Source organism: Camelus bactrianus, chromosome 21, assembly GCF_048773025.1.
Source record: "Camelus bactrianus isolate YW-2024 breed Bactrian camel chromosome 21, ASM4877302v1, whole genome shotgun sequence".
Lineage (NCBI taxonomy): Eukaryota > Metazoa > Chordata > Mammalia > Artiodactyla > Camelidae > Camelus > Camelus bactrianus.
This window is the reverse complement of record NC_133559.1, coordinates 30,289,378-30,316,703: the sequence shown is the minus strand read 5'-3', so window position 1 is coordinate 30,316,703 and position 27,326 is coordinate 30,289,378. Positions and strand designations below refer to the sequence as shown.

General features: G+C 47.7%; 1 protein-coding gene and 1 long non-coding RNA gene across 2 annotated transcripts; both read right to left on the bottom strand.

Annotated features, from left to right (window-relative positions):
- Positions 1 to 2,401: 2,401 nt before the first annotated feature.
- On the bottom strand, positions 2,402 to 13,787 carry LOC141574400 (uncharacterized). Its single transcript, XM_074349954.1, has 13 exons — positions 13,700 to 13,787; positions 12,955 to 13,015; positions 12,809 to 12,844; positions 12,599 to 12,735; positions 12,387 to 12,481; positions 11,130 to 11,200; positions 10,616 to 10,769; positions 9,616 to 9,674; positions 8,613 to 8,745; positions 8,277 to 8,350; positions 6,461 to 6,614; positions 4,141 to 4,315; positions 2,402 to 2,556 (listed from the first exon to the last, which is right to left on the bottom strand). Exons 2-13 carry the CDS (start codon positions 12,985 to 12,987, stop codon positions 2,517 to 2,519), a joined length of 1,161 nt encoding a protein of 386 aa, XP_074206055.1. The 5' UTR covers positions 12,988 to 13,015; positions 13,700 to 13,787; the 3' UTR covers positions 2,402 to 2,516.
- Positions 13,788 to 15,193: 1,406 nt separating this feature from the next.
- Positions 15,194 to 19,251, bottom strand: LOC141574323 (uncharacterized). The gene is made up of 4 exons (XR_012501223.1): positions 19,138 to 19,251; positions 17,917 to 18,095; positions 17,399 to 17,471; positions 15,194 to 15,317 (listed from the first exon to the last, which is right to left on the bottom strand). It is a non-coding gene; the product is annotated as an uncharacterized LOC141574323 (long non-coding RNA).
- Between the last annotated feature and the right edge of the window lie 8,075 nt (positions 19,252 to 27,326).

The following is a 27,326-nucleotide window of genomic DNA, read 5'->3' as shown; positions in this document are numbered from 1 at the left end:
CATGCTTTAATTTTTTTATTGCAGCAGCGACATGTAAGATAATGAAGTGGCATCCTGGTGGCTGGGGGATGAGCCTGTGTGTGTGTCCCCGTGCATGTGTGTATGTTCCTGTATGTGTGTACTTGTCCCTGTGTGTGCATGTGTGCCCTCCATGTGCCTGCATGGGGGTGGGGAGTGGGGCTGGAGCCTGTGTGTATGACTGAGTGACATCTCAGGCACGTGGGCCTGGAGGGGTGTGCGAGGCTGTGATGCTGGGCTGAGAGGCTGTGACCTGACCAAGGCCACACAGCCCGTGGGGGCTCAGGGCCCCACCCTTGCTTCCAGGCCTGTCACCAATCAGCTGGGGTGTTCCCTGCCGTGACACAGGGCTTGGAGTCCTGACCCTAAGGACCCCACAACTTCCCTCAGGAGAAGGGGTCTCTGGGGCAGGGGGAGAGGCTGGGCTTGGCATGGGGAGGGGGGAACAGGGAATCCAAGGGGGTGAGCATGGCTCTGGAGTTTGGGGGTGACCAGCAGCAGTGAGGTGAGGGGAGTAGGAAGGGCCTCCTCACCAGGACTGGGTCCGTCACCCCGGCCAGGGAAGCTGCTCTTCTGCACAAGGGCCAATTTAGAAAAACGTGGAAAACCAAGTCTTAGGCTCTATGGTAGGTAAGTCCCATTCCAGACGGAAATAGCAAGATGTGACCCCGTAACAAGTGGTGAGCGCACATGAGCCATCGCCCTGCCCAGAAAGGAATTCCCCCGAGAGCCAGAGATCACCCCACAACCACCCAGGGGCCTGGGAGGCCTGGAGCGATGGCCCTGCTGGGGTCCCACTTCCCAGGAAGATGGGGAGAAGGGCCCCTGGTCATACAGTTTAGGCCCAAGGAGGGGAAGAGACCTGCCCAGGTCACCCAGCCCCAGAGGGCACTCGGGTGGGACCCAAGCCTTCGGGCTTGTCACAGGCCCCCTTCTTAGGACAGGGGCACTTGCCTGCCTGGGAAAGAAGCATCGGGAAAGTGAATAACCCTGCAGACAGGGCCAAGTCGGCTGGCTGGCTGAGCCTCTGTTTCCCTTCTGTGGAACGGGAATGGGAAGGTGCCTGCTCACAGGGTCTCTGTGAAGCTAGAGATGGTGCCACTGTGGTGCTGGGGAGAGCCCTCCTGGTCCTCCTTACCTGGGAAATGGCCGGAGGGCCCTAGGCGTGGCTCTCAGCCCCGTCCTGAGAACCAGTGGTGCCTGTCTAGCTGAGCGGGCTGCTGGTCCCTGCGGCCCTAACAGTGGCAGATGCAGGGCTTGGTGAAGGATGGGCCAACTCCCCTTCCCAGTCACCCTGGCCCATCGTCCCCCACCACGCACCCTGGGCTGGCTCCCTCTTTCCTTCCTGCCTCCTCTTCTCTCTGCTTCCCCCTACTTGGTGTCCCTCTCTTGTCACCTCCTGTCCCTCTTTAGGACTTGACCCCCACTTTTCTCTCACTCACACACAGTCTCTCCCTGCATGTGTCTTTCTCTGACTCTCCCCTAGGCCGTCAGGCCCTGAGCTCAGGTCTAGCCCTGTCCAGGGCCACAGGGCCACATCTCTCCCAGCCCTCCCACCCTCACAGTGATGTTCCAACCCCAGCCCTGCTCACAGTGGAGGATCCCGGTTACAGAGCTACTCCTGCTGGCATTTACTGCTGCATCGCTGTTCCCCCCACTTCCCGGGCAGCACAGCAGTCTCACCTTGACCTGTCTGTGGCCCAGCCTGGACCCCAGAGCTGCTGCAGGGCTGGCTGCCTCCCCCACCTGGAAGGAGGGAGGGCCCCGTGGGCTCCAGGGACAGCTAGCGCAGAGTGGAGTGGACTCTTTTTATACCCAACACCTCCCTGGCAGTGGTGGCGCCCCACCCACTGACCCTGCCCCACCCACCTCAGAGTCAGGAGGCTGTGGGAGGATGAAGGGCGCTCATGGGGCCCACTGAGAGCACTGCCGCCCTCAGCCCCCCTCAGGGTCTGCCTGGAGCTGGGGCTGCCGGGCAGCTGACACGGGGCGGGGGCATGGGCCTGGTCAGTGCAGGGCCTCTCGCTGGACGCCCATGGCCCCCTCCTGCACCTCATCCGTTCCTCACCATGAGACACGGCCACTTCATTCTGGTCATCTAGCTCACGACCGGACACCCCTGTGACTGACAGGCCCCACATGCCCAGTGAGTGTTTACAGACTGAAGCAGCACAGCCATCACTAGATCTAGACACAGGCTGTACCCACTACCCAGGAGGAGCCCCGGGGCCCCTGCGGTCACTGCTGCCCTGAAGGGGTAACCTTGCGTCTGCCCTGTCATCTTAGTTCCTGCTGGTTTGTGAGTTGTGTGCCTGTGAATCACTGCGTGCCCTCAAGAGAGTGTGACCACTGGTCCTCCAGGAAGCAGACACTGACACAGAGAGAACTGTGACAATTTCATTAGGGGTGACAATAGGAGAGAACAGCGGAGGGGGCAGGATGGAGCAGGGAAACATTCGGGCCGTAATGCACCTCCGACATCTCTACGCACATCATTGTCACAGCTCAGGGGCCCCTTCAGTTGCCAAACTGACTGTGCTGTAAGGCAAAAAGAGTTATTTATTTTAGTAGGATCTTATTTTTTCTTGATTTTGTCTTCTCTAATGTATGTATGGCCTCTGACGGACACTGTAATCTGTGTGTGCATCTCTGTGTCTATACAGAATGAAAATAATTGTTTTCACATCTCAGACACAGATCTCAAAATGTGCACATTCTCACTGTTGTATTTCCTTCTTTAACTAGTAGGACCTAAGATTTAATAGAAGAAAGGGGCCTTTCGCCTTATCTTTAAAGCAGAGAATGGTAAGCTCTGGGCCTGAGCTCTTATATCTTCAGTTTAATTTAATGGACTTCCTGAGGTCTCTTTTGATGATTCTGTGTGCAGACACTTTCTTTTAAACCATGAGAATGCTGAGTGAGAAGTATGTCCCAGTCATTTTGCAAAACAATGTGTTTGCTTGACCCAACCCTCCTCACAATGATGTCAGGGACCAGCATTACCCCCCGGCTCACAGACAAGAATGCTGAGACCCTGTGGGGGCCCCACTGAGTCTTGGTGTTAGGGGATGAACTGCAAGAACTCAAAGAATCAGAAGTTGGATCTTGTGACATAAATGTGGAGATGCCAAGCTGACAGTGGGCATGGTGACAGGAGGGAGCAGGGGTGTGGGGACAGGGGTCCTACAGGGGGTCTCCTGATCACCCCCGACTTCCCCCAAAGAACCTGCCTCATGCTGAAGGGCAAGGCACCTGCTCAGCTGATCTAAATCCTGCCTGCACTTTTCAAATCACTGGGGCAAAAGAAAACTTCAGCCACACAAAATACCCTGAAAAAAACAAGCTAAATTTCAGTTTCTCTGATACCCAGAGATTTCATCCAGACCCAGAACTTTCAGAAACTCAAGAGAACAATCATCTTTACATGAGGTTGTGAACTGAGGGCTTTCTAGAGGGACTGGGTTCTGAAGGGGATACGTGCATGGCTGCACTGAGTCCCCTGCACACACACGTGGCTCTGAGTGGACCTCACGCTGCATTCACATGGCCCACCTGAACTGCCCACTGCCCGCCCTGCCGGGAGTGACCTTCCAGATCCATCTGAGTGAACCCAACAAACGCCCACTGGGCAGTCCCTCAATTTCTTTCTTCCCCTCCACACCCTCCTATTCACTCCTGTGTGGCTCACGTGTCCCTCTTCTGCACTCTGAGGCCCTGCACGGGCACATCTGCTATGGTGACAAGCTGTCTGTTGTGAATGTCTCTCTCCCTCACTCGCTCCCTCACCCCTCGAGGCAACCCCGTGAGCCCCTGAAGTTAGGGCTGTGCTTCACCCCTCACAGAGCACATCACATGGTCCATGCAAGAGGCACATCTGCCAAACTGGGACTTCAAATTCACTTGATATTCTGTCAAAAGTCTCTTCTGTTCTACACAAGAGACACCTGCTTCCCAGGTCAGGACGGGGAAATGACACAGTCCATCACATGTGTGTGCTGGGAAGCTAGACATATGTCACAATGTCCCAAGTCAGATTTCCTCAGGCATCGCAAGGCCCTGGAGTGCCATCTCCCCTTCTGCAAAGACTCGACAAGGGAACAGAAGCACATGCTCTCATCTTACCGACTGCTGTAACTGGTGGTGGTGGGGGTGGTGGTGGCTGAGACCAAATTGGCCACAACAGAGGTGGGGGTGGCGGTGACGAGTACCCTCTGAGTAATGATGCTGGGTGTCCCATCGGGCAAGACACACCAAATGATCCTGCCCAAGAACCGGGACATCGGGACTCCACAGTGACCTGCAGAACAGGAGAGGGAGCTGTGTTCGATGATAGACAAAAGGAACAACACCTACAGAACTTGAAACTCAATGCAGCAGCTGTCAGCACCGGGCACCCTCCCGTCCATCGGGTGCCCAGACAGCAGCACAGGGCCACACACTCGACCTTGGGGATAAAACACTGTTGCCACACGACGCCGCCGGTGTCTGTAAGTGGAGGAAGGCGAGAGTCCTGCCTGAGATGATGCACAGAGGTTCCAACAAATTGATAAAGTAGGACCTCCCAAACAGGAAGCCTCTCTGTGCAGGACAACCCACCCTGACACCTTCCCCAGCTCCACAGAAGCATGGTCTGCATGAACCAGAAACAGAGAAAGAAAGGAAATGAAGGCCTGGTTTCCCACACATAGAATCAGAGCCGCACCTGGGTGCTTGCTCTGTCTGCAGGACCCTGCCAGACCCTCTCTACTCCCTGCTCACAAAGGGCCCTCCTCTGCCATGCAGGAGCTGCCCCTGGGCGCAATGAGCTCTGAGGAGCTGGGCATCCCGCAGTCCTGTGGGGGAGCTGGCAAAGTGATTCTGAGGGGACAAGGCTGTCCTCAGAAGGGAGTCAGTCTCCGCTACAATCATCCTTATTCTCAGGAATGTCTGGATTTTAATTTCGCTAGGAAAAGCACACTACGTTTGCCCTATGGGAAAGGGAAGGGGGAAGTCTCAATCCTGCAAATAACACCAACGGGATTTTAGCTCATGTGGAAAATCCCACGGTGTGTGATGAGACAGAGAAGCAGCTCTGACAGCTTCCAGGGCAGAACCGACCCAGCGCGGGATGGAGAACATGATGCCAGGACTGTGGTGCAAATTGGTCCTGCGGGGAAGTAGGCATTTTCACTGTGGGCTCTTTCCCTGCCAGCCTCTATTCCCTACTACAAATGCACCATCTCAGAGAATCAGGCTTTTCTGCCCAAGAATACAACTGGAGGCAGCGGGGAAGGCACCTTTACCTCCCCAGAAGAGACAATGATGGGCTGTGATATTTACCACACTCAGGAAGACTCAAAGTTGCACAAACCACACGGTGTAAGGCTGGAGGGGTGGCTTTACTCAGTTTTCAGTTACAAGTAATTCAATGGGCATTCTACAGAGGAGAATCCCCCAGCCTGAATCAGGAAACCATTCAAGAATGACAACATGAACCGGTCTCAGTGACCCAGGAGCAATCACAAGAGAAGGAGGTAAAAAAGAGTTAGCCGAGCCAGGAGAAGTCAGTATGGAGCAAGGGCTCACCATTCTTATGCTATTTTAAGAAACACACAGTTAAAGCCTGAGGTACTCAGCCCTCATGCAGTCCCTCGCTGATGCCTTTTGCAAGCAACACTCAAGGTGACTGGCTGAGAGGAAAAGCCAATGGACCCTGGGCAAGAGATTGAATTTGAAAACAAAAAGACATGCCAGACCCGTAACAGAACACACAGTATGCAGACGAGGCCAGAAGAGGCTGCTGCAAAAACAAAAAGAATACATATCCCAGAAAGAATTCCACCCAGCACGATCTCCCAAATTATCAGGGCCTGTGTGGTCGCCTAGACGGGCGGGAGCTACCAGGGAACACCGCAGCTGCACGAGGTTCTGCATCGGAAAAAAAACCACACAAAATATGGAGGATTAGGCTTTTCAGAGTTAACAATACTCCAGCAAAAAAACTTTGAGCCTTCTTTCCACGTATGACAATTGCTCTCATTACACCGAGTGGGAGACAGGTCTCAGGACCCTTGACTGGAGAGACCACAGGCCACGGGATCGGGTGTTTCTTCCATAACTGATCATCGGCTGTGGAAGGTCAGGGCTACCCTCGCTGCAGACAGCGACAGGGGCGGGCTTCTCCTCCAGGGAGCCCGGGACATGGTGTCTGTTGAAGGCCCGTGTGCAGAACCGACACGTCTGCCCTCCGTCAGAGGACCCTCTTTCCCTCTACAAGAGCCACCTCCCTCCCCAGGGCAGGACGGGGAAGACGCGGCCCATCAAGTGCGTCTGCTAAGGGACCAGAGGGACACGGCCGTGAGCCCAGTCAGGGCCGCCCGTGCACCGGGAAGCCCCGGAGAGCGATCTGCCCTTCTTCTGCAGTGAATCAAGGAAGAAACAAAGGACTCTGCTTTCCTCTTACCGGGCGGGACAGCTAGCGGGGACTGGTCAGGCTGCACAGGACACGAAGGGGGAACAGGTGCAGGTGCCCAGATGGGCGACGACGGGCCGCTCACGGGGCAGGCCACGCAGGCTGGTCCTCGGAAAGGTTGGGGCCCTCCGGCCCACGGGGTGATCTGCGGGACAGAAGGGAGACCTGGGTTGGATGACAGACAAAAAGGGCCCAAACAGGCAAGAGCCGAAAACCAACGCAGCAGCGGTCGGCACCGGGCACCCTCCACTCAACCGGGTGCCCAGAGAGCAGCACTGCGCCACACGCTCCGCCCAGCCCTCTGGGGCCTGCCTGCAGCCTGGGCCACACACGAGGAAATGGGGACATGACCCTGAGGCCGTACGTCGACACAGCTGTCTCCAAGTGGAGGAAGCCAAGGGTCCTCCTGCCCGAGAGGCTGCACACAGAGCTTCCAGCACACGGGCAAACTAGCGCCTTCCCAACAGCCAGCCGCTCTGCTCTGGGCGGGCGGGACGGCCCTCCCCGCCACCTTCCCCAGCTCCACGCAAGCTTGCCCAGCGCAGACCAGGAACACGGAGACGGGACGGACGTGAAGAGCTCATTCTCCACACGAGCAAGCAGAGCCGCACCTGGGCCGCCGCTCTGCCTGCAGGGCTCTGCCTGCAGGGCTCCGCCTGCAGGACCCTGCCGGGCCCTCGCTGCCCCCTCCTCACAAAGGGCCCTCCTCCGCCCCGCAGGGGCTGCCCCTGGGCGCAAAGAGCCCTGGGGAGCTGGGCATCCCGGAGTCCTGCGGCGGAGCTGGCCAAGGGCTCCTGAGGGGACAAGGCTGTCCTCAGAAGGGAGTCAGGCTCCGCTACAATCATCCCTATCCTCAGGGACGTCTGGATTTCACGTTCGCTACGGAACGCACCCTACCTGCGTGCTACGGGAGGAGAGTGACGTGGGGAGTCTCAACCCCACATCTGACACCAAAGGGACTGTACCAGCTCGTGCGCAAGACCCCACGGTGTGCCATGAGACCGACGAGCAGCTCTGACAGCTTCCAGGGCAGGCCCGACCCGGCGCAGGGTGGGGGACAAACACAACGTACGCACTCTGGTGCGCATCGGAATTCCCCCGCAGGGAAGGAGGCATTTCCACTGCGGGCTCTTTCCCTTCCAGCCTCTATTCCCTACTACAAGCGCACCATCTCCGAGAGCCAGGCTTCTCTGCCCAGAGTACAACTGGAGGCAGCGGCCAAGACACACTTACCTCCCGAGAAAAGACAGTGACGGGCTGTGACGTTTACCACACCCAGGAAGACTCAAAGTTGCACGAAGCACACCGTACAAAGCTGGAGGGAGGGCTTTGCCCCCTTTCCAGTTACCAGGATCTGAATGGACATTCTAAACAGGAGAATCACCTGGCCTGAGCCGGGAAACCAGTCAAAAGAACGACGACACAGAAATCCGTCTCAGTGACCCAGGAGCAACCCCAGGTGCAGGAGGTCAGGAAGGAGTCAGCCGAGCCAGGAGAAGTCAGTGTGGAGCGAGGGCTCACCCTCCTCACGCTGTTTCGAGAAACCCACAGTCAAAGTCTGCGGGCCCCGGCTCCTAAGCACTCCCTCATGGCTCCTGCAGGCACCAGCCAAGGCGACGGGCTCCCGGGAGAAGCAGCCCACTGGCTCCTGGGCAAGAGTTTTGAGTCTGAAAAAGGCAGCGACACGCCACGCCAGACCCGTCACAGGACACACAAACTGCAGACGAGGCCAGGAACGGCTGCCGGGAAAACGGGAAGATCACCTTTCCCAGGACGAGGTCCAACAGAGCATGACCACGCCACTTACCTGGGCCTCCGGGGCCGCCGCAGGTGGGAGAGCGCTGCCGGGCCACACCGGAGCCGGGCCAGGTCCCACGTCGGCTAAACACCACAGAAAAGGATGGAGGATTAGGCTTTCCTGCGAAGACACTGCTGAAGCGAAACAAAACCTTTGCGCCTTCCTTCCTTCCTTCCTTCCCCGTATCACACTCGTTTCTTGGAGGAACTGGATACTGACCCCAGGAACTCCTGCATGCTAAGCCCGTATTCTCTCTACTGCTGAGCTACATACACCCTTCCCCCCAGAGCACACTAGTTTCTAGGCACAGAGAACAAGAAATGCCAGCCACGTTCACTAACTTACCCAGTGTATAATAAGCTCCGTGTGCTCCACCATCTGAGGTCAGTGTGTTATGATCTGTCAGCTCCTGCGGAGCCATTCCTACAGCCCCACTAGCGTATTCCGGTTTTCTGATTTCGGGCTCAGCCGCCCCTTCCTAGGAACACAAAACAAGATAAAACAAGAACCGAACTTCAGAAACCATCATGTGCATACGCTTGGTCAGTCAGTCAGTCAGTCAGGTAGACAAGAGTTATTTACCGAAGCTATCAGAACATAAGCCCTATCCTGGGAGAAGCTGGCGGTACAAATAAAAGGCAGATTCTCCTCTCTGTTCTGCCAGAGGCACAGGATCCATGAAAACAAGTCAGCACAGAAAAGTTTCAACAGCTCTGCAACTGAGGTGAACGGGTACAGTAACGCCACAAAGGACAGGAGAGTCCGCTGCACGTGGACAGCTCAGGGAACGCTGGGAAGACCGCACTGTTTCGTAAAAGAGAGAGCCAGCGCAGAGAGGGGATGTGGAGGGGCTTTGGGGAAGGGCAGCCTGAGTAAAAGGAGCAGGTGGGAAACAGCGTAAGGCATTAAGGAAACTAGACCACTGTTACTGGCGGTGGAATGGGAAGACAAAACATGCTGCCTTGAAAATGAAACGTCACTTAATTAATTTCAAGTGAGGACGGCTAAAACAAGAACCAACTCCAAGATACACCTAACTTTCCCAGGGATGAATTTCTTTTCAATATCCTCTAATGAACTGTAAGGGAAAGACCCTGAAAAAAAGAATGCCCATACAGACACTGGTTTCACTAGGTGAGTCTGGAAAATGAACACAAGTGCATTATCCAGTCCTACGGCATTAAGCACAGAATCACATCCTAAATTGTAAGTTCAAAACATAAGTCAGAAATTCTCATCAGCAGGTGCAAACGTGAAAATGCACACTCACACCAACCCCCGGCTTATGTCTCAGAATCCCCTGGTACTTATATAGCCACGCAAGGACATGAACAACAAGAGACAGTACCTCATCCCAGCAAGATTCTCTTCCTCCCTCTTCTGGAAAGTGCTGCACTGACACACCATCTGTAAAATGTAGTTACAGGTACATTAATGAGAATATTCACGAATGTATATTAAAACCACCATGTGCGTCTATCTCCGTTCGTGGATGTGTCAAAACAAAAGTGGCAGAAGAGACTTTCAAAGAGTTAGAGCATTTTCTGAAAAAAAGGCTTAAGTCACGGTTGGGATATATTTCAAACCAAGCAGTAAGAGGAAAACACGTAGAAAGAATGGATATGGAAGTTGGGTTTGCGCACTATGTGTTTCTAACATTTGAAGTTTGCTCTTGTTTTGGTTTTTTCTTTTCTTCTGTTTTTAAATGGAGGTACCGGGAATGAGCACACGGAATTCGGCATGCTAAGCAAGCATTCTATTTACCACTAACCTATGTCCTTCCCCGAGTCAACTAGCTTCTCGGCACAGATAAAATAAAATACAAAACAGTCTTTCACGGTTCACTGCCTTACAAAACATGTTAGTTTGCTGAAGCGCAAAAGATCTTTGAGGCCTTCTTCCCCGTATCACACTAAGTCTCACATCAGACCGAGTGGGAGACAGGTCTCAGGACCCTTGACTGAAGAGACCACAGGCCCCGGGTTCGGGTGTTTCTTCCATAACCGATCATCGGCTGTGGAAGGTCAGGGCTACCCTCGCTGCAGACAGTGACAGGGGCGGGCTTGTCCTCCAGGGAGCCCGGGACGTGGTGTCTGTTGAAGGCCCGTGTGCAGAACCGACACGTCTGCCCTCCGTCAGAGGACCCTCTTTCCCTCTACAAGAGCCACCTCCCTCCCCAGGGCAGGACGGGGAAGACGCGGTCCATCAAGTGCGTCTGCTAAGGGACCAGAGGGACACGGCCGTGAGCCCAGTCAGGGCCGCCCGTGCACCGGGAAGCCCCGGAGAGCGATCTGCCCTTCTTCTGCAGTGACTCAAGGAAGAAACAGAGGACTATGCTTTCCTCTTACCGAGCGGAGCAGCTGGCGGTAGGGGGCAAGGCTGCACAGGGCACCAAGTGGGACCAGGTGCAGGTGTCCAGCTCGGCGACGACGGGCCACACCCGGGACAGGCCACGCAGGCTGGTTCTCGGAAAGGTTGGGGCCCTCCGGCCCACGGGGTGACCTGCGGGACAGAAGGGAGGGCTGGGTTGGATGACAGACAAAAGCGCCAACACCGACAGGAGCCGAAACCCAACGCAGCAGTCTTCGGCACCGTTCACCCTCCCCTGTACTGGGTGCCCAATTGGCAGCTACCCTGCATCCACTCCTTCAGCCCTGGGCCTGCCTGCAGCCTGGGCTGCTCAGGAGGCTTTGGGGATAAAATAATGTCAGCAAACTTCACTGTGATGCCTGGGCATACTTATCCCCTAATTCCCAATCCACAGGCAAAGCCAGGAATGGTTTGTTCAAAAGGAAAATGCTAGTTCCAGAGATTATTCAATACAAAATGACCACTGGAACACAACTGAGTAAAATTACTTACTTTGGTTTCCTCTGCCTCCTTTGCCGGAAAGGCTGTGCCATTCCTAACAGGGGTGCCACCCGGCCCTGAAGCTGTAAAGGGAGAGCAGCGCTGAAGGCGGATTCTATCTGAAGTTGCCGTGTGGGGGAAGCACGAGCCGAGCCCTCCGTGCCCTCCTCCAGGAGCTCTCACTCCCGCCCGTGCCCCGGGCTCTTCACAGAGGCCGCAGGTCTCCCTCACACCTCAGTTGACCACGAGGACGAGGGGAGACTGGACCCCTGTCCCATGACGAGGACACCACAGGGCCTTGATTCAGGTGTTTTCATAGCTAATCACCCTGGATGGGGTCTCAAGGCTCAGATCCCTGTCAACCAACACTTACACAGTGGACTCACAGCACACTTCAGGGCAAATCAGTCTGTATGCAGATTATACATTAAAGTAAGAAGGGTCTTTCGTAGGAAGAGTATCAACAACCCCTGACTGTGAGCTCAACCTCTTCCTCCTCAGCCTGTCTGTAAACTGTTAAAAGCCTTCTCTCTGACAGCGCATGTCTTGTATAAGTGACCAGATGTCACGTAAACATTTATGAAAGAAGTGGCCTCAATGACTCATGTTGTAATAATCAGCAAAAGAATGGTGAGTTACATGGAGTAGCTGGTGGGAGACTTTAGAGTTACACGTTAACTCTGGGAGAGGGAGGCTACGTAGTCATGTCACTTACTACCTGGCTACTCTAGGTCACTGTGCAAGCTTTTTTATAAGAACGAAGGGACCTGCAAAATTAGTGAAGAAATGCCTGCTGCCTTAAAGCAGATCTTGAATAGAATATTTATCCACCAAGGCAAATGAAGAAAAATGTTTTTCTCGTTATGACATACTGCCTTCATTCTAAAACGTCATCCATGTTATTTTCCTGAAATGAGAAGAAAATTCAGCCTTCAAAACCGTGTCCAGGCGGGAAGAGAGGGCTGACGCTCATGTCTTCTAGTGCACAGAAACCAGCCATGCCAGCCACGCCAGGCATCCAAGAGACTTGGGGGTGGCCCGCAGTCCCTGGAGGGGCGTGAGCTCCACCGCTCACAGGGGACAGAGCCCTGCTGGCTGGTGGCATGTAAAGAAAACAGCATCTTGTCACCCAGCTGTGAACCTGTTCCCCACAGTGAGTGTGTGGTGTGGTGTCCAGGAAACCCGACAACTACCCATGGGGACAAGCAGCCCACTGGGCGGCTCCTGCTGCAGAAATGGAGCTGCCGCACTTCACAGTGCGCTCCTTACCTCTCAGGGGAGGGTGCAGCCTGTACGGTCCTCCTGGGGTGGGCTCCTGCCTCATGTATTCCTCTGCCTGCCTCCATCTGCAGATTGCATCCAATCTTAAAGATAAAGAATGGCTTCAATACAAATTACACCACCAATTCCTCTACTAGGCACAAAACAACCAGTCCTTAAAAATCTCAAAACACCCGTAAAAATGTGTCAAAATTCTGTACCTCTGTTTCAGGTGGGCAACTTCCCTTCTCAGCTCAGAGGAGTTTTCCCTTCTCAGCTCAGAGGAGTTTTCCCTTCTCAGGTCAGAGTTTTCCCTTCTCAATTCAGAGATTTCCCTCTCCAGCTCCTGAGCCCTGAGCTGTGGGAGAAAAACATCCACGTTCAGTTGTGGCCGACTGTGCACAAATGTAAGGAAGGAAACAAATTCTTACCGAGCTGTCTTGGGCCTTCTTCTCGGCAAGAGTGACCTGAAAAAGTCAACACATCAAGAAACACCCCATGGCAAGGGGTTCTCAGGGCCACAATAACTGTCTGCATCAGGTGCTGAGGACTCTGTGTCAGGAGGAAGGCAGGTTACCTGGTGTCTCCAAGTGATCTCTGCTTCCCGCATTTGCCCGTGACATTCTTCAAGTCTTATCCTATGAGTTACAAATTGTTCCATCAGAGAAGACACAATGCTGGGTATGCTGTTAAATAACCTGCCCCAGTCCAGGTTATCTGCACTGCACACTCACACACATCATCTCACCGCTCAAGACACACTGCACACGGCTGCAGAAGCACGGCAGGTGCAAAGCTGTCGCTGCAGCCACTCCTCCCGTCACTGTTACTGAACGCCTGCCCGGTTCTGCGCTGACACAACTCCCCCTCCCGTTCTCAGCATTTCCCTCACGTGTCCTGTGCTGAGCGTCTTTCATCAGAGCTTGATTCTTCCTTTCCTTACATCCTGACCCTACTTCTTACCCCTGGGTCTCCCCAGCAGCACGGGAATGTGTGTTGGTCCTACTGACGCTACACTAAACTGCTATCCTCAGGGAGACAACGGTTTATAGCACCTTCAGAAACATCTCTGTGAACCGTCTCTCCTCTCAGTCTGGCCAGCACTGGGGACCAGGAAATTCTTAGTAACTTAATACTTTTTAAAGTTAAACGTTTAACTTAACATGTGTAAAACTTAACACTTTTCCTCCTGTGTGAAGCCATGTATACAAATGTCTTTTGTTTGGGTCGGTTTATGATATTGTGTCTAAACATTTTAGAAAAGTTTTCAAAAAATCCAACAGGTGTTTTCAAAGCCGCATGTGCGGAGGAGCTGAACTCACTTGTACCATCTTCTCTCCTCTTCAGCCAATTCTGCCTTCTCCTTCGCTGCCAACAGCTGCTGCTTTCCCACTAGCTCACTTCCGTTCATGTCCACCTTCCTGAGAGGGGAAAGAAACTCTGAAATTCTGCCAGTTTCCCTCCCAGAAACTGGAAGGGAAGAATTCCATGTTCCTTTCGCCCTTCCCCATAAATGCTCAGGCTGATAAACACACAGGAAAGAATTAAAGTACCCCCACTAATAAATATGAAATAACTACACTCAGGCCTCTGGCAAGTGTTTGGTATCTGGGCTTCCCTTCAGCGTCCCCACCCCTACTCATTTGTGCATAAAGTAAACACACAGGAAAAGCCCACGTGAGGTGTGCTCTGCGCCCCCTCCCCCCACCAGGCTCAGGCTCCTGTGCCTGGGACAGCGCCAGCTCACTGTGTTTCAACGTGGGAATCAGGGTCTGACCAACTCACCACAACCAAACACATTAGGGTAAAGCAAGCCTTCATGACTTGTTTGATTTCTTCCACAGAGAGCCCAGATTTCAGTCAAAACCTGGAGCAAAACCTGATCCTTTAGGAAATATAAGGAAATGTTTGTTTTTGAAAGCGGGTTAATGGGTGTGATGTCCATGACCTCTCCCTGAGAATGACAGGAAACTCTGGACAAATTATGAAATCCATGATCAAATGTAACAAATTGCTAACAATCCAGAAAGGGACATGAGGCCAAGATGGAGAAGAAGAAAGCCCAGGACTGGGCCCACCTTCCCCGGGGTTCACCCGGTAACTGCAGAGGAAACCACTGAGATGCAGAGCAGCCCGGCAGCCGGTGCCCCCTACGCACGGGCACCGCAGTCAGGCAGCTGGAGCTCATGGTCCGTCAGCGAAGGTGATCCCTAGAAAGACCCCCAGGACTTAGCTGGGATCCGTGAGAGCTACATGCCAGAAACAAAGGTGGACAGGAGACACACGGGCCTCACGAGGGCTGGCTGCACTGACTGATCTCAGCTGCTAACCGGGTTAACAGGATGTAGCGCTGCTGGCGCCCTGACCACCTGCCAGCTGTAATGCCCACCTTCTCTGCAGCAAGTTAACCTCACACGAGGCCTCAAGCTTTCTCTATTTTCTACCCAATGTCTAGAGTTTATTAAAAATGATAGACACATGGCAGGTCATGACACTTTGATGTGGTTGAAACCTAAGGACAATAGAAATGGACCTAGAGGGATCCAGATAATGAAGTGACTAAATCTGGTCCAAGAACCCGCTAAAATCTCAAACTAAATACAAACAAGACTCTGGTAACCAGTTAGAATGAACAGAAGCAGCAGATAACAGAAATCAAGGTTGAAAAATAAATGCACATCTGTACTGATCGAATATGGTAACGAAAATATGGTAGTAAGTATTCTGAAACATATTACAATATCCACATAACTCCACACATTCATTCACACATTGTCATAATTAACACGGGAATGTCTTACCCTTCAGTGTCCATAGTTCCCTGTCCACTGATTTCATCAAGGACGCATACTTTCTTCACCTGCCTTTGGAAACCGTCTTCCTCACGTTCTTTCAGAGATCCCGATGCAGCATGGTGGTCTTGCATTTTCTTTTTACCCTCTATAAACATAAAACAACTGGCTTTGTGTGTGCACGTGTGCACTCAAGAGCTTGGCCGTGCTGGGGAGTGGAGAAAGGAGAGAATTCTGAAGGCAGGAATCCCCTTTTTACCTTCCCAGTGCAAATTCATTGCTATTACAGGCATGTTTCATTTTATTGCCCTCCCTGGTAGTGCATATTTTTAAACAATTGAAGATTTGTAACAACCCTGAGTACGGCAATTCCATTGGTGACATTTTTTTCTGGCAGCATTTGCTCATTTCTTATCTCTGTGTCACATTTTGGTAGTTTCTGAAATATTTCGTTCTTTATCATTTTAATTAAAACAGGCATGACTTTCCTTTAAGGCAAAGCCTAATCCAGCGGAAGTTCCTAATTCTCAGCAATTCTATAAACCCTGAGAGAGGTGAAGAGGCTTCAGAAGAAAAGTGTGAAGCCAGCAGGGGTTGGCCCATGAAGTTTAAGGCAAGATTCCATCTCCACTGCATACCTGTGCAAGGTAAGTTGGGAAGAGCTGACCCAGAGGCTGCTGCAAGTGCTCCAGGAGATGAAGCTAAGACAGCTAATGAAGGTGGCTGCACTAAACAACAGGTTTTCAATGCAGAGAAGTGCACAGGGAGGCCACCCAGCACCATCACAGCTGGAGAGAAGTCAGCGCTTGGCATCAAGGCTTCAATGGAAAGGCTGAATTTCCCGTTAGCGGCTAACGAAACCAATATTCATTTAACATTATGAAAATCCTATGTCCCATGAGAATCAAGTGAAATCTACTCTGTGCTCTATAAATAGAACAAAGCCTGAATGACAGCACATCTATTTACAACATGAATATTTTAGCCCATTGTTGAGACCTACTGCTCAGAAAACAAAACAAAACAACACACACACACAAAAAATTTCTTTCAAAATATTACTGCTCATGGACAATGCACAAGTCATCCAGGAGCTCTGATGGAGATGCATGAGATGAATGCTGTTTCCATGCTTAACACGACATCCATTCTGCAGCCCATGGATCAGGAGTAATTATGACTTTCAAGTCTTATTATTTAAGAAATACATTTTGGAAGGCTTTAGCTGCCATAGACAGTGACACCACTGATGGGTCTGGGCAAATGAATGGAAAATTTTCTGGAAAGGATTCACCATTTTACATGCCATTAAGAACATTCGTTATTCATGGGAAGAAGTCAAAATATCAACATGAACTGGGGTTTGGAAGGAATTGATTCCAATCCTGATGTGTGACTTTGAGGGGCTCAAGACTTCAGTGCAGGATGGAGCTGCAGATGTGCTGAAAATAGCAGAACTAGAGTTACAAGTGGAGCCTGAAGATATGACTGATTGGCTGCAACCTCATGATAAAATGTGCATGAATGAGGAGCTGCTTCTTATGGACAAGCAAAGAAATTGGTTTCTTGAGATGGAATCTACTGGTGAAAATGCTGTGAAGAAGGTTGAAATAACAAAGGACTTAGAAGAGCGTATGAACTTAGCTGATAAATTACCACAGGGATTGAGAGGACTGACTCCAATTTGGAAAGAAGTTCTACTGTGTGTAAAATGTGTCAAATTGCCTGCGACAGAGGACTTGTTCCTGAAAGGAAGAGAGAATCCTGTCACAAACTTCACTGTGGTCTTATGTTAAGAAATTGCAAAAGCCACACCGATCTTCAGCAACTGCCACAATGACCAGTCAGCAGCCACCAACATTAATTCAAAACCATCCACCAAAATGACTGTAACTCAATAAAAAAAAAAAGTTAAAAAAAAAGACCATCCACCAACAAAAAGATTACACCTCACTAAAGGCTCCAATGATGGCTAGCAGTTTTTAGTAATAAAGAGTATTTTCATTAAGTTATGAACATTGGGGTTTTTAGACACAGTGGTATTGCTCACTTAATAGACTACAGTATAGTGTAAACTTAACTGTTATTTGCACTGGAAAACAAAAAAAAAACCAATAAATTATTTGACTCTCTTAATTATATTTATTTTATTCTAGGGGTCTAGATCTGAAGCCACAACATCTCCCAGGAAGCCTGTATGTAAGGTTTTCTTCCCAACAAGCAACATACCTTCCAGGCTGCAGTCTCCAGTTGTCACAGCTCGCTGCATCGAACCCTCAGATCTGGTCTTCGAAACACCTGGCTGTAAGATAGATATGAGAAGACATTCAAGAAGTACTGATCTACAGCAATGTGAACATACTTAACACGAGAGGAATCGTACGCTTGGAATCAGCTAAGACAGGCCATCTGCTTTCCGTGCGTTACAGCACAATTAAACTCTGACACACTGATGCTCGGTTCTCTGAGCTAAGCATCTCTGGGGGTGAGTAACATTCCTTACTCTCTTCTTGCTGCTGAGCTGAACGTCCTTCTGCACATGCATTTCTTCAGGTTTCACTGTGGCTTCACAGACGTGAGATTTATTAAGGGCAATTTCAACCTAAAACATTCTCATTGATGACTAAATTCCCAAGAAAAATAATTTGAATAGATATCAACATATAATCTTCTAAAACATGAGATTGTTGTTCCTTGTGAAAGCTAATGTGTACAGTGGAAATCCTGCTGCAACTGGAGGCATTTACCTCAAATTCCTGAAGTGTTCATTGAAACAGTACCTTTCAAGTTCTCTGGAGATGTTCCTTTTTCCAGTATCTTCACACAGGACACAAATAAAGTATGTACTAAGATTTCAATGAAAACTCAGGGTGATATGCTTAAAAAGTGTAACTTTTTTTTTCCCAAAAACAAAGTATTTTGTTAACTGCAAAACAAACAATGGAAAATAAATATATTAGCCCTGGTGCATGTCCAAAGACTTTGGAGAGCATTCTCTCCAGAAGATATTAAGGCAGTGAAATGATTCTGAACATACACATTTTACAAAGAAAGGAAAGCAAGTGTTATACGTTCCCTTACACATGCTTGAAAGCATCTGGGACTTTCCCTGAATTTTGGTTTGGGGCTGAAGACATTGCTCCATTTTAGAGTTTACAGCAGACAGTGCCTCTTCCTTCAAGTTCTAGCACTGGGCGTCCTAGCAGCTCGTTCTGACCCCCTGCTTCTTGCATTTCCTTCTTCAGCTGGTCCTCTTCCACTGCTAGCCTGCCAATCTCTTCCAGAAAGTCTTGGATTGTTCTGATGGGCAGTTGCTTCTCTTCAACCCTTTTGGAATCCTGTCCCTTCTCAGCCAGTATCCACAACTACCCCTAAGTTTCCTGTGATGGAAGCTGATCCAGGTTGAGCCAAGGACAAATGTCAAGCCCATAAAGAAATGCAGAAAAAAGAGACCTCCAGGCGCAGATATTTCCTCGCCTCCACAGGATTCCTCCTCACTGGACAATGGAGGGCATGACTGGATGACAGGGGGAAGCAAGGGTGGGAAACTGCTCATGTCAAAGAGCTCACAAATGAGTGTCCCTGGTAAAATATAAACAAAGTTTACCCAAATTCACATGGAAAGTTCTCTGTTTAACATCAACAGGGCAAGGAGCTGTGCACCTAGTCTAGTAACTTCCTTCACCTCTCAGGTATTTCCTGGCATCTTCTGTGTATCTTGGAGGGCAGTGTGAGTGGTGAGAAAACTCTCTAAGTTGTGAAAATAAGACATATTTCCTAGTCTCTGAAATAGGAAAAGTCACGAAGGTTTTAGTCCATAAAATTTTGGGTCATTGTTCACAGAGAGGTTCCGCTCCTGGGCTCTCACACTCTGCTGTGGCCAAAAGCAGGAGAAGCGGGAGCGCACACCTCGCCCAGGGCACAAAAAGCCTCAGAAGCCCGGCTATGGTCAATGTGGCAGCTCTTACCAAGTGTGGACTCTTGGCATTCTGGTCCCTCACTGCCTGCAGCTTAGCTCGAGCAATCTGAACGTCATTCAAATGTTCATTCACCCTCTCAATGGTTTTCAAGTTCTCCTTCAAGGAAACATTGAATTAGTAACAATTACTCATTACTTTCATTTCTGTTTTCAGAATGTAATCTAACAAGAGAAGAGGTTCATACCTTAAACTTCAGTGCTTTCTCAGAGGGCATCTTCTTTTGCCTGATGGTCTCCTCTAAGCATTTCATTGCATTGTTGGTCTATGCAAAAATGTAATGAAGGAAACAGAATTACAAATACTAATTACACTGCTAGCTGAACCTGTCTTGTGTGTGACCCCTTCCACTAATACAGAAAGTGGTGCTTTACATCTACGACACTTGCTTTATTTTTTTTACTGAAATATAATCAGTTACAATGTGTCAATTTTCTGGTGTACAGCATGTTTCAGTCACACATATATATATACACCTATGTTTGTCTTCACATTCTTTTTCATTATAGATTACAAGACATCAAGTAGAGTTCCCTGTGCTCTACAGAAGAAATTTGTTTTTTGTTTTTTGTTTTTTTTTTTTTTTTTTTTGGTTTTACTTTTTTTATCTAGGACACTTGCTTTGAACCTAGACCTCTTATGGAACATATGGAACAGGACAGTAGGATAAAGGAAAAGAGAGCCAAATAACTGAACTACCAGAGGGGGGAGGAACTGAAGGTGAAATCACAAAAAAAAAAAAAAAAAGCAAAAGGACCAGGATACCTTCTGCACACAAGCAGATATATTTTCTGCAAGTTCTCTCTTTTCGTTCTCCAAATTCTTGATCTGCTCAGTCATCTGCTTTAAAGTAACTAAAAGGAGATAAAGCAATTTCTCATATTGGCAAGAAAACCCAGTAGAATAGAATTATCATGATTTATTAACAGTAGAGACATATCTGGCTGGCACTATGAGTATAATTAAATTTTTAGCTTTACTACTGTGCCTAAAGGAAGCAAATCTTAGTGGCATTCTAAATGTGAGATCATTGAGATTCCTAGTTTAATTTTTTTCAAAGATGCAGAAACACAATAAAAAGTCTTCCCCTAAATTCCCTCCCAGCTATAAGCACCATTCTTAGAAAATTCATTCAAATACTTCTGACATCACCAGAGATGAAAAAGAAAAACCAAGCATCCTGTCCCCTTAACATTCTCCCCTCCAAATACTAAGGTAAGTAAACATGCCCCTGCTTTAAAAAAAAATAGAACTCTTATCCCACGCAGGTTCACCCCACAGCCAGGCCCTATCTGCAGCACCACAGAAGGCAAGTTCAAAACGTCGCCTTGACTGGGCCTGCACAGGCTTCCAGTGTCTTCCTGCTGCCTGGCAGATCGTCTTTCATGAAAACCATGCTGGGGGCCCTGAAGGACAAGGTCACTGGAATTAAAAGCTTTGGTACCATGTGGGCTTCCCCACCTAGTCACTGGAGGACCTGGATAACACACAGGCCCTAAATGACAAGCTTTTCCGTCACCAGGATGAGAATGTTACCATCACTGCTTCAGGAAAGCAGTACATGTGAAACAGCCAGTCACAGGCGACTCCACGTGTGAAGCTCTAGAACGCAGCCCTCAGAACCAGACTCCTCTCTCGGGCATCTAAGTCCCTCATCTGACCACACAGCACACACGCGTCTTCTCTCTGCCCAGTGGGGATGCTCTGATGCTGAGATCCCTCTTCTCAGCACCAGCCCTTCTGCATCAACTGTCACCAACAGCAGCCCTTGAGGGCCTACTGAGCACCAGGCAGCCACCCTGCCCACCACGCATAGCCCCACTAAGTCAGCAGAGTCTGTGAAGCCTGCACAGAAAGCATCATCCTCAGGCTGAATCACCTCCATTAAGTCCCCACTGCCATGAATGGCTCCCTTCACGTCTAAGTCACAGCCCATGGTTTCCCCTCTGCTGTGACACACACTGCCTGGCTACATCTGCATCCCTCCCTCAGCCTGGAGGGTCCTGACAGGCTCAAGTAGTGTTTCAGCATCTTTACTTTTCACCAAGAGCCAGCTCATGTAAGGGACTCACTCCGAACATTAGACTTCTCATCACCTGCTTCCTAAATGTTGCTATGCAAAATTAAACTCATCCTAGTCTCCATACTCCTGTGACCCTCCTGGCCTCTTAGCTCAATAGATGCCAACTTCCTCTACGATGTCATTTAGACACCATCGCAGGAGTAAAATTTTCAAGAGTTGAGAAGTCAGTTAGACATCAGAAGTCATTGTGTTTACTCTTAGTTGAATTAAAATCCATATCGAATCCTTGTATTGAGAAAATATTACAAAGGAAACTAAACCCTAATATCTTACCTTGAGATGCAGGAGGCTTTACCTAGGAGAGGAAGAAACAATAAATCTGAAGTCAAAACATATAATTAGTAAATCTATAATTTCTAATAAACTATCAAAACAGTAATCATTGAAATCACAATTATCATTTTGGTTCAGCATAACAGTATGATTAAAAATCAGGAAAAATCAGAATTTCCTACTTAAGGCATGGTCTTTCACTCACCATTTCTGATAGCACAATGGTAAATAACTTATTTTAGAACAAAAGATCTGTTTACATTCTATTAAATAATCACCACTCTATTCAATTTTCATAATGCATATTCATATTTAACAACACTGAACTATATTATTTTCATAATATGTTGTTGTAATGCATCATTTATCTAATTTTTTTTTTTTTGTCAAACCAAACATCCACACTTAAGTCCAGAACCTGGATTGTTGTATAATCTTCAAAAGAGAGAGAGAGACAGAGAGGAGAAAACTAAAAGAAAAAGGCAAAATCTTTATACTAAGGTTAAGATGCACCCCTTTCATTCACTGAAAGGTTTTCTGAAATCTTTTACAGAGTTGACTGTTGAATTGATAAGCAATTGTAACATATGAGGTCATAAGATTTGTCAAGACCACTAAAAACAAATGGACATCAGATGAGAATGAAAGTGAGCAATGGCTGTAATAAAAGCACATGCAGCAGCAGGACGGACAGCGACCATTTTCAAGAAGCGAACGTGCTTCTTGACTCAGACACAAGTCATCATCTGAGGAGTAATAACTCAGTAAAACCCAGGCAGGTCTCCACTGTAATACCATGTAGACACATTTCCCTGACCCTTAACACATATTTTCTTCATTCAAAACTTTAAGTGATGATCAGAGACTGAGGCCAGCCCCTAACCTTGCCAAGATATTGGAGCATCATCACAGTGTTGAAGCTCCAGTGGCACTAATGTGGCAATAGAAGAATGCATACATGGAGGGCAAACAGAAAACCACAGATGTTCCCTTAACTTCACACTTGCTCAGGAACACTGAGCTTCCCTGTCCCCTGTCACCCAACACACAGGCAGGGGCAGGTGGAGAGATAGATGGGCTCACCAAATACTTAACCTTCCTGTTTTGTTATTGAAGAGAAGATTTTATGAATTGCCATTGTCTCATTGAGAATATACTGTTGTCTTGCTCAATGAGTTCTTACTATAAAGATTTTGCAACAAATTTCCATTTCAAAACTAATTTCTGTTCAAGTTAGTAATCTAAAAGGAAACAAAGAAAAGACTCCTGGATTCTGGCCCAGGCAGGCAAATAAAATGTCCAGTGACTATAAAAATTCCTGTTAGGTGTGATTAAAAGGACACTGTCAGGTACTTTAGTAATACTCACAGAACGGATGGTCCTCCAGACAAACAAGAGGAAACTGGAAACATCCCAGGCAACAACAAGAAGAAGAAGCTTCCACAGAAGTTCATAAACATCAGACCCAGGATGGATAAGGAGAATCAGAGTGTGGAGGATCTGAAAAGATATTGGAGATAATGAGGAACCTCAAAGACATTAGCAGTGTATCTGTCACAGGGAATCATCTTTAGAAACCCTCAACCACATCCTCAAATAGCTCCACCGAGAGGCGAGAAGGGACACTTGAGTTCAAAGGAGCTCTTGGGAGTGTGGACATGTTTACTGCCTTCATTTGGTAATAGTTTCACTGCTGCACACATACGTCAAATACCTGATAAACAAAATGTTAGAGATTTGACTTTGCTGACAGGCACATTGCAAATATTTTTAAAATAGTTAACAGAACTTAACTTATGAATGTAGAAGCCAACTTGAAAGTGAAAATAAACAAACACAAACCTACATGGCATGGGACACCTCCATCTTCTATTGGATGTTCATGAAGTACCTGGACAAACCCCTATGTAGTGTCCCCAAAAATACACCCAACATGTATGGGGAAAGAGCAATGAAGGTATGTGTTAAAATACAGAGAGATGTACAGAGATGTATTTCTACATTTATAGACTGGACATGAGTGAGAAAGCAGACCAGCTCTTAGAATAATGTCAAAATTACTATTCCAGCAAAAATTAATGATATATTTTAGCCCAACTATCTAAAAACCATGGAGGTTTTCTTCAATATTCACTTTGGTTCTGAACCAGAGCACGTAATGTCAGACTTCTGAAATAAAAAAGGATTTGTATAATAAGAGTTTTAATCATATTGTACAAGATTACTCAAAGAATGAAGTTATATAAAAAGAGAACTCAAAATAATCAGTACAAATAATTTACATGCATATTTCACAGTACTGTACCTACATCCATTAACAGCCACCAAGAAAATTAATTTGTATTTCTGGAATGTACAGTCACCAAAACAAAAGTCAAACACATAGTTTTGTAAAAACTAGATTTATAAGTATTATAGGAGGGAATAAATGCGCAATGTAATTTGTACTTATCTAGATACCAAGTTTCAGTCTTGTGCAAATAAAGTCTCTCTAGAAAGCAGCCTCTGAATCAGTAACACTGTCATTGTCAGCTCTCACAGTTGGGGTCAGTAAAATGTGTGCTGGTGGAAAACGTGCACCGTCTTTGCATAGCTGCCGTCTGAGAGAGCAGTGGGTCTCAGCACAAAGAAGAGACACGCAGATCAAAGGCACAAAAACAAACACCATCTAGTTGCTAACTGGTAAAACCCCCTCCACCGTGGGCATGCTTGTTACACACGGCACTGTCTGAGCGCTGACGTCAGCAGCTGCCTCCTACCTAGAGTCTATCCACCAGGGCCGATGGACTCAGGTTCTGTCAGCGGCCATGAGCAATGGTGGAGAAGGACAAGTTAGTTTATCCAAATGCTCAAAGATGCGGTAGGGAAAGAGGGCTGACTAACCTGTGAGAACTCAGCCTCATTCCCTTTGAGGGAAAAAATCCAAACAAAGATGACCTATAAATGCCCTACTTAGTAGGCTCAAAAGAAACAGAACAGACTCTTCTTTGGGTGGAGTGTTCATGTGGCGTTGATTCTGCTTCAGTGCAAAGATTGTTCCTGACACTCGGTTTTTCCAGGTCTGTAAGAATCTGGTGGAAGCCTATCACAACAAACCCACTTAAATCCATGAGGTGTTCTCAGTCTTTCTTTTTTAGGGTGTGGAGGTGATTTTTCCTGACACAGTAAAAATTTTACAGCATGTATCTGAATTTTCTTTATATTTGGACAATTCTAAGGACATGAAGGACACTTTCTGCTTTGGGGAAATCAACATTCTTCACAAGGACACGTCACTAAAAAAAAAAAAAAAGACAACTCGTCCACTTCCTGGTCACATCCCTCCTGAGTATTTCCTCATTATAAACATCACAGCAGGTTGCAGCCACTGATTTTCACATCAGCTCAGTTCTCAGGGCTCCCCCATCAACCTAGCTGGACACAGAGTCCCTGGGGGCAGCCTCCAAGATGAAAAGGAAAGTGGTAACTAAGAATTTGCTAGAAGTCCAATAAAAATAAAAGCAAAAATAAACAAATGGGACCTAATTAAACTTAGAAGCTTTTGCATAGCAATGGAAACCATAAGCAAAACAAAAAGACAACCTACAGAATGGGAGAAAATCTTTGCAAAAGATGAAACTGATGAGGGCTTAATTGCCAGAATATATAAACAGCTCATACAACTAAATAAGAAAAAAAAACCTCAATCCAAAAATGGGCAGAAGACCTAAAAAAGCAACTGTCCAGTGAAGACATACAAATGGCTAATAGGCACATGAAAAAATGCTCATTATCACTAATTATCAGAGAAATGCAAATCAAAACTACAATGAGGTATCACCTCACACCAGTCAGAATGGCCACCATTCAAAAGTCCACAAATGACAAATGTTGGAGAGGCTGTGTAGAAAAGGGAACTCTCCTACACCGCTGGTGGGAATGCAGGTTGGTGCAGCCACTGTGCAAAACAGTTTGGAGATTCCTCAAAAGACTAGGAATAGACTTACCATATAACATAATAATCGCACTCCTGGGCATATGTCCAGAAGGAACCCCACTTCAAAAAGACACCTGCACCCCAATGTTCATAGCAGCACTATTTACAATAGCCAAGACATGGAAACAGCCTAAATGTCCATCAACAGATGACTGGATATAGAAGAGGTGGTATATTTATACAATGCAATACTATTCGGCCATAAAAAAACAATACAATGCTATTTGCAGCAACATGGATGTCCCTAGAGAATGTCATTCTAAGTGAAGTAAGCCAAAAAGAGAAAGAAAAATACCTTGAGATTGCTCATATGTGGAATCCAAACAAACAAACAAAAAAGAGCATAAATACAAAACAGAAACAGACTCACAGACATAGAATACAAACTTGTGGTTGCCAAGGGGCTGGGGGGTGGGAAGGGACAGACTGGGAGTTTGAAATTTGTAGATACCGACAGGCATATGCAGAATAGATAAACAAGATTATACTGTATAGCACAGGGAAATATATACAAGATCTGGTGGTAGTTCACAGAGAAAAAAAATTGTGATAATGAATATATGTATGTTCATATATAACTGAAAAACTGTGCTCTACACTAGAATTTGACACAATATTGTAAAATGACTATAACTCAATAAAAAATGTAAAAAAAAAAAGCAGCTGTGGTATATTTCATACAATGGACTACTACTCAGCCATAAAAATGGTAAAATGATGCCATTTGCAGTAACAGGGAATGGATGGACCTGGAGAATGTCATTCTAAGTGAAGTAGTCAGAAAGCAAAAGAAAAATACCATATGATATCACTTATATGTGGAATAAAAAAAAAAAAAAGACAAACATTTACAAAACGGAAACAGACTTACAGCATAGAAAACAAACTTATGGATACCAGAGGAGAAGGGAGTGGGAAGAGAAAAATTGGAAGTTTGAGATTCATGGATACTAATCTATATAAAGTAGACAACAACTAGTTTACACTGTACAGCACAGGGAACTCTATTTAATATCTTGTAGTAATTTATGGTAAAAAAAAATATGGAAATGAATATATGCATTTTCCCATATGACTGAAGCATTCTGTTGTACACAAGAAATGGACAACATGGTAAACTGACTATACTTCAATAAAAATATTTTAAAATTTATAGGGCTATTGAGTATTTTTGTTACATTAAAATTTCTGAAAAGAATACACTTCAAAGAAAACAAAGTTGCTGTAAGTTAACAAACCAGAAAGCACAGAGCACAGATGACATTTCCCTGTTTAACAGACCAGCACCAATCTAGTGCTGAGACCCCACTGCTCCCAGGACTGCCAGACGTCACCACCAGGAAGGGCGCACGCACAGAAGAGCGCACCGCACGGGGACGGCACCAGAACACGTGCAACTTGAAGCAGGATCCTGACAAGCTTTCCAGGAGCCAGTCTCACTATGACTTCTAGTAAATAGGAGTTTCTCGCTTTTTAAAAAACTGCTTTAGTGAGATATAATTCCCCCGTTCCCCCATTTGAGGCATACAACTCAATGGCTTTTAGGATGTTCACACTTCCTTCTTTGATGCAATAAAGTAACTATTTCAGGTTTCATCCTGTCAACCTGCTGTTTGGTCCAAGAGGTCCTGACAGGACTCAGATCTTGAGGACGCCGGTGGCCAGGGCCGCTCTAGGCTGCTCAAGAAACCTGTCCTGAGAGCCTCGGGCTTCACCAACGATGCGTTCCCAACAAGGACCCCATGAGAAAGCAGCTAGTTAACCGCAGTGTGAAAGAGCCCAGGAAAAAGGAGGACACCTGATGCCCAATGTTTACTCACATTTGAATTTTCATATCCAGTACACCCC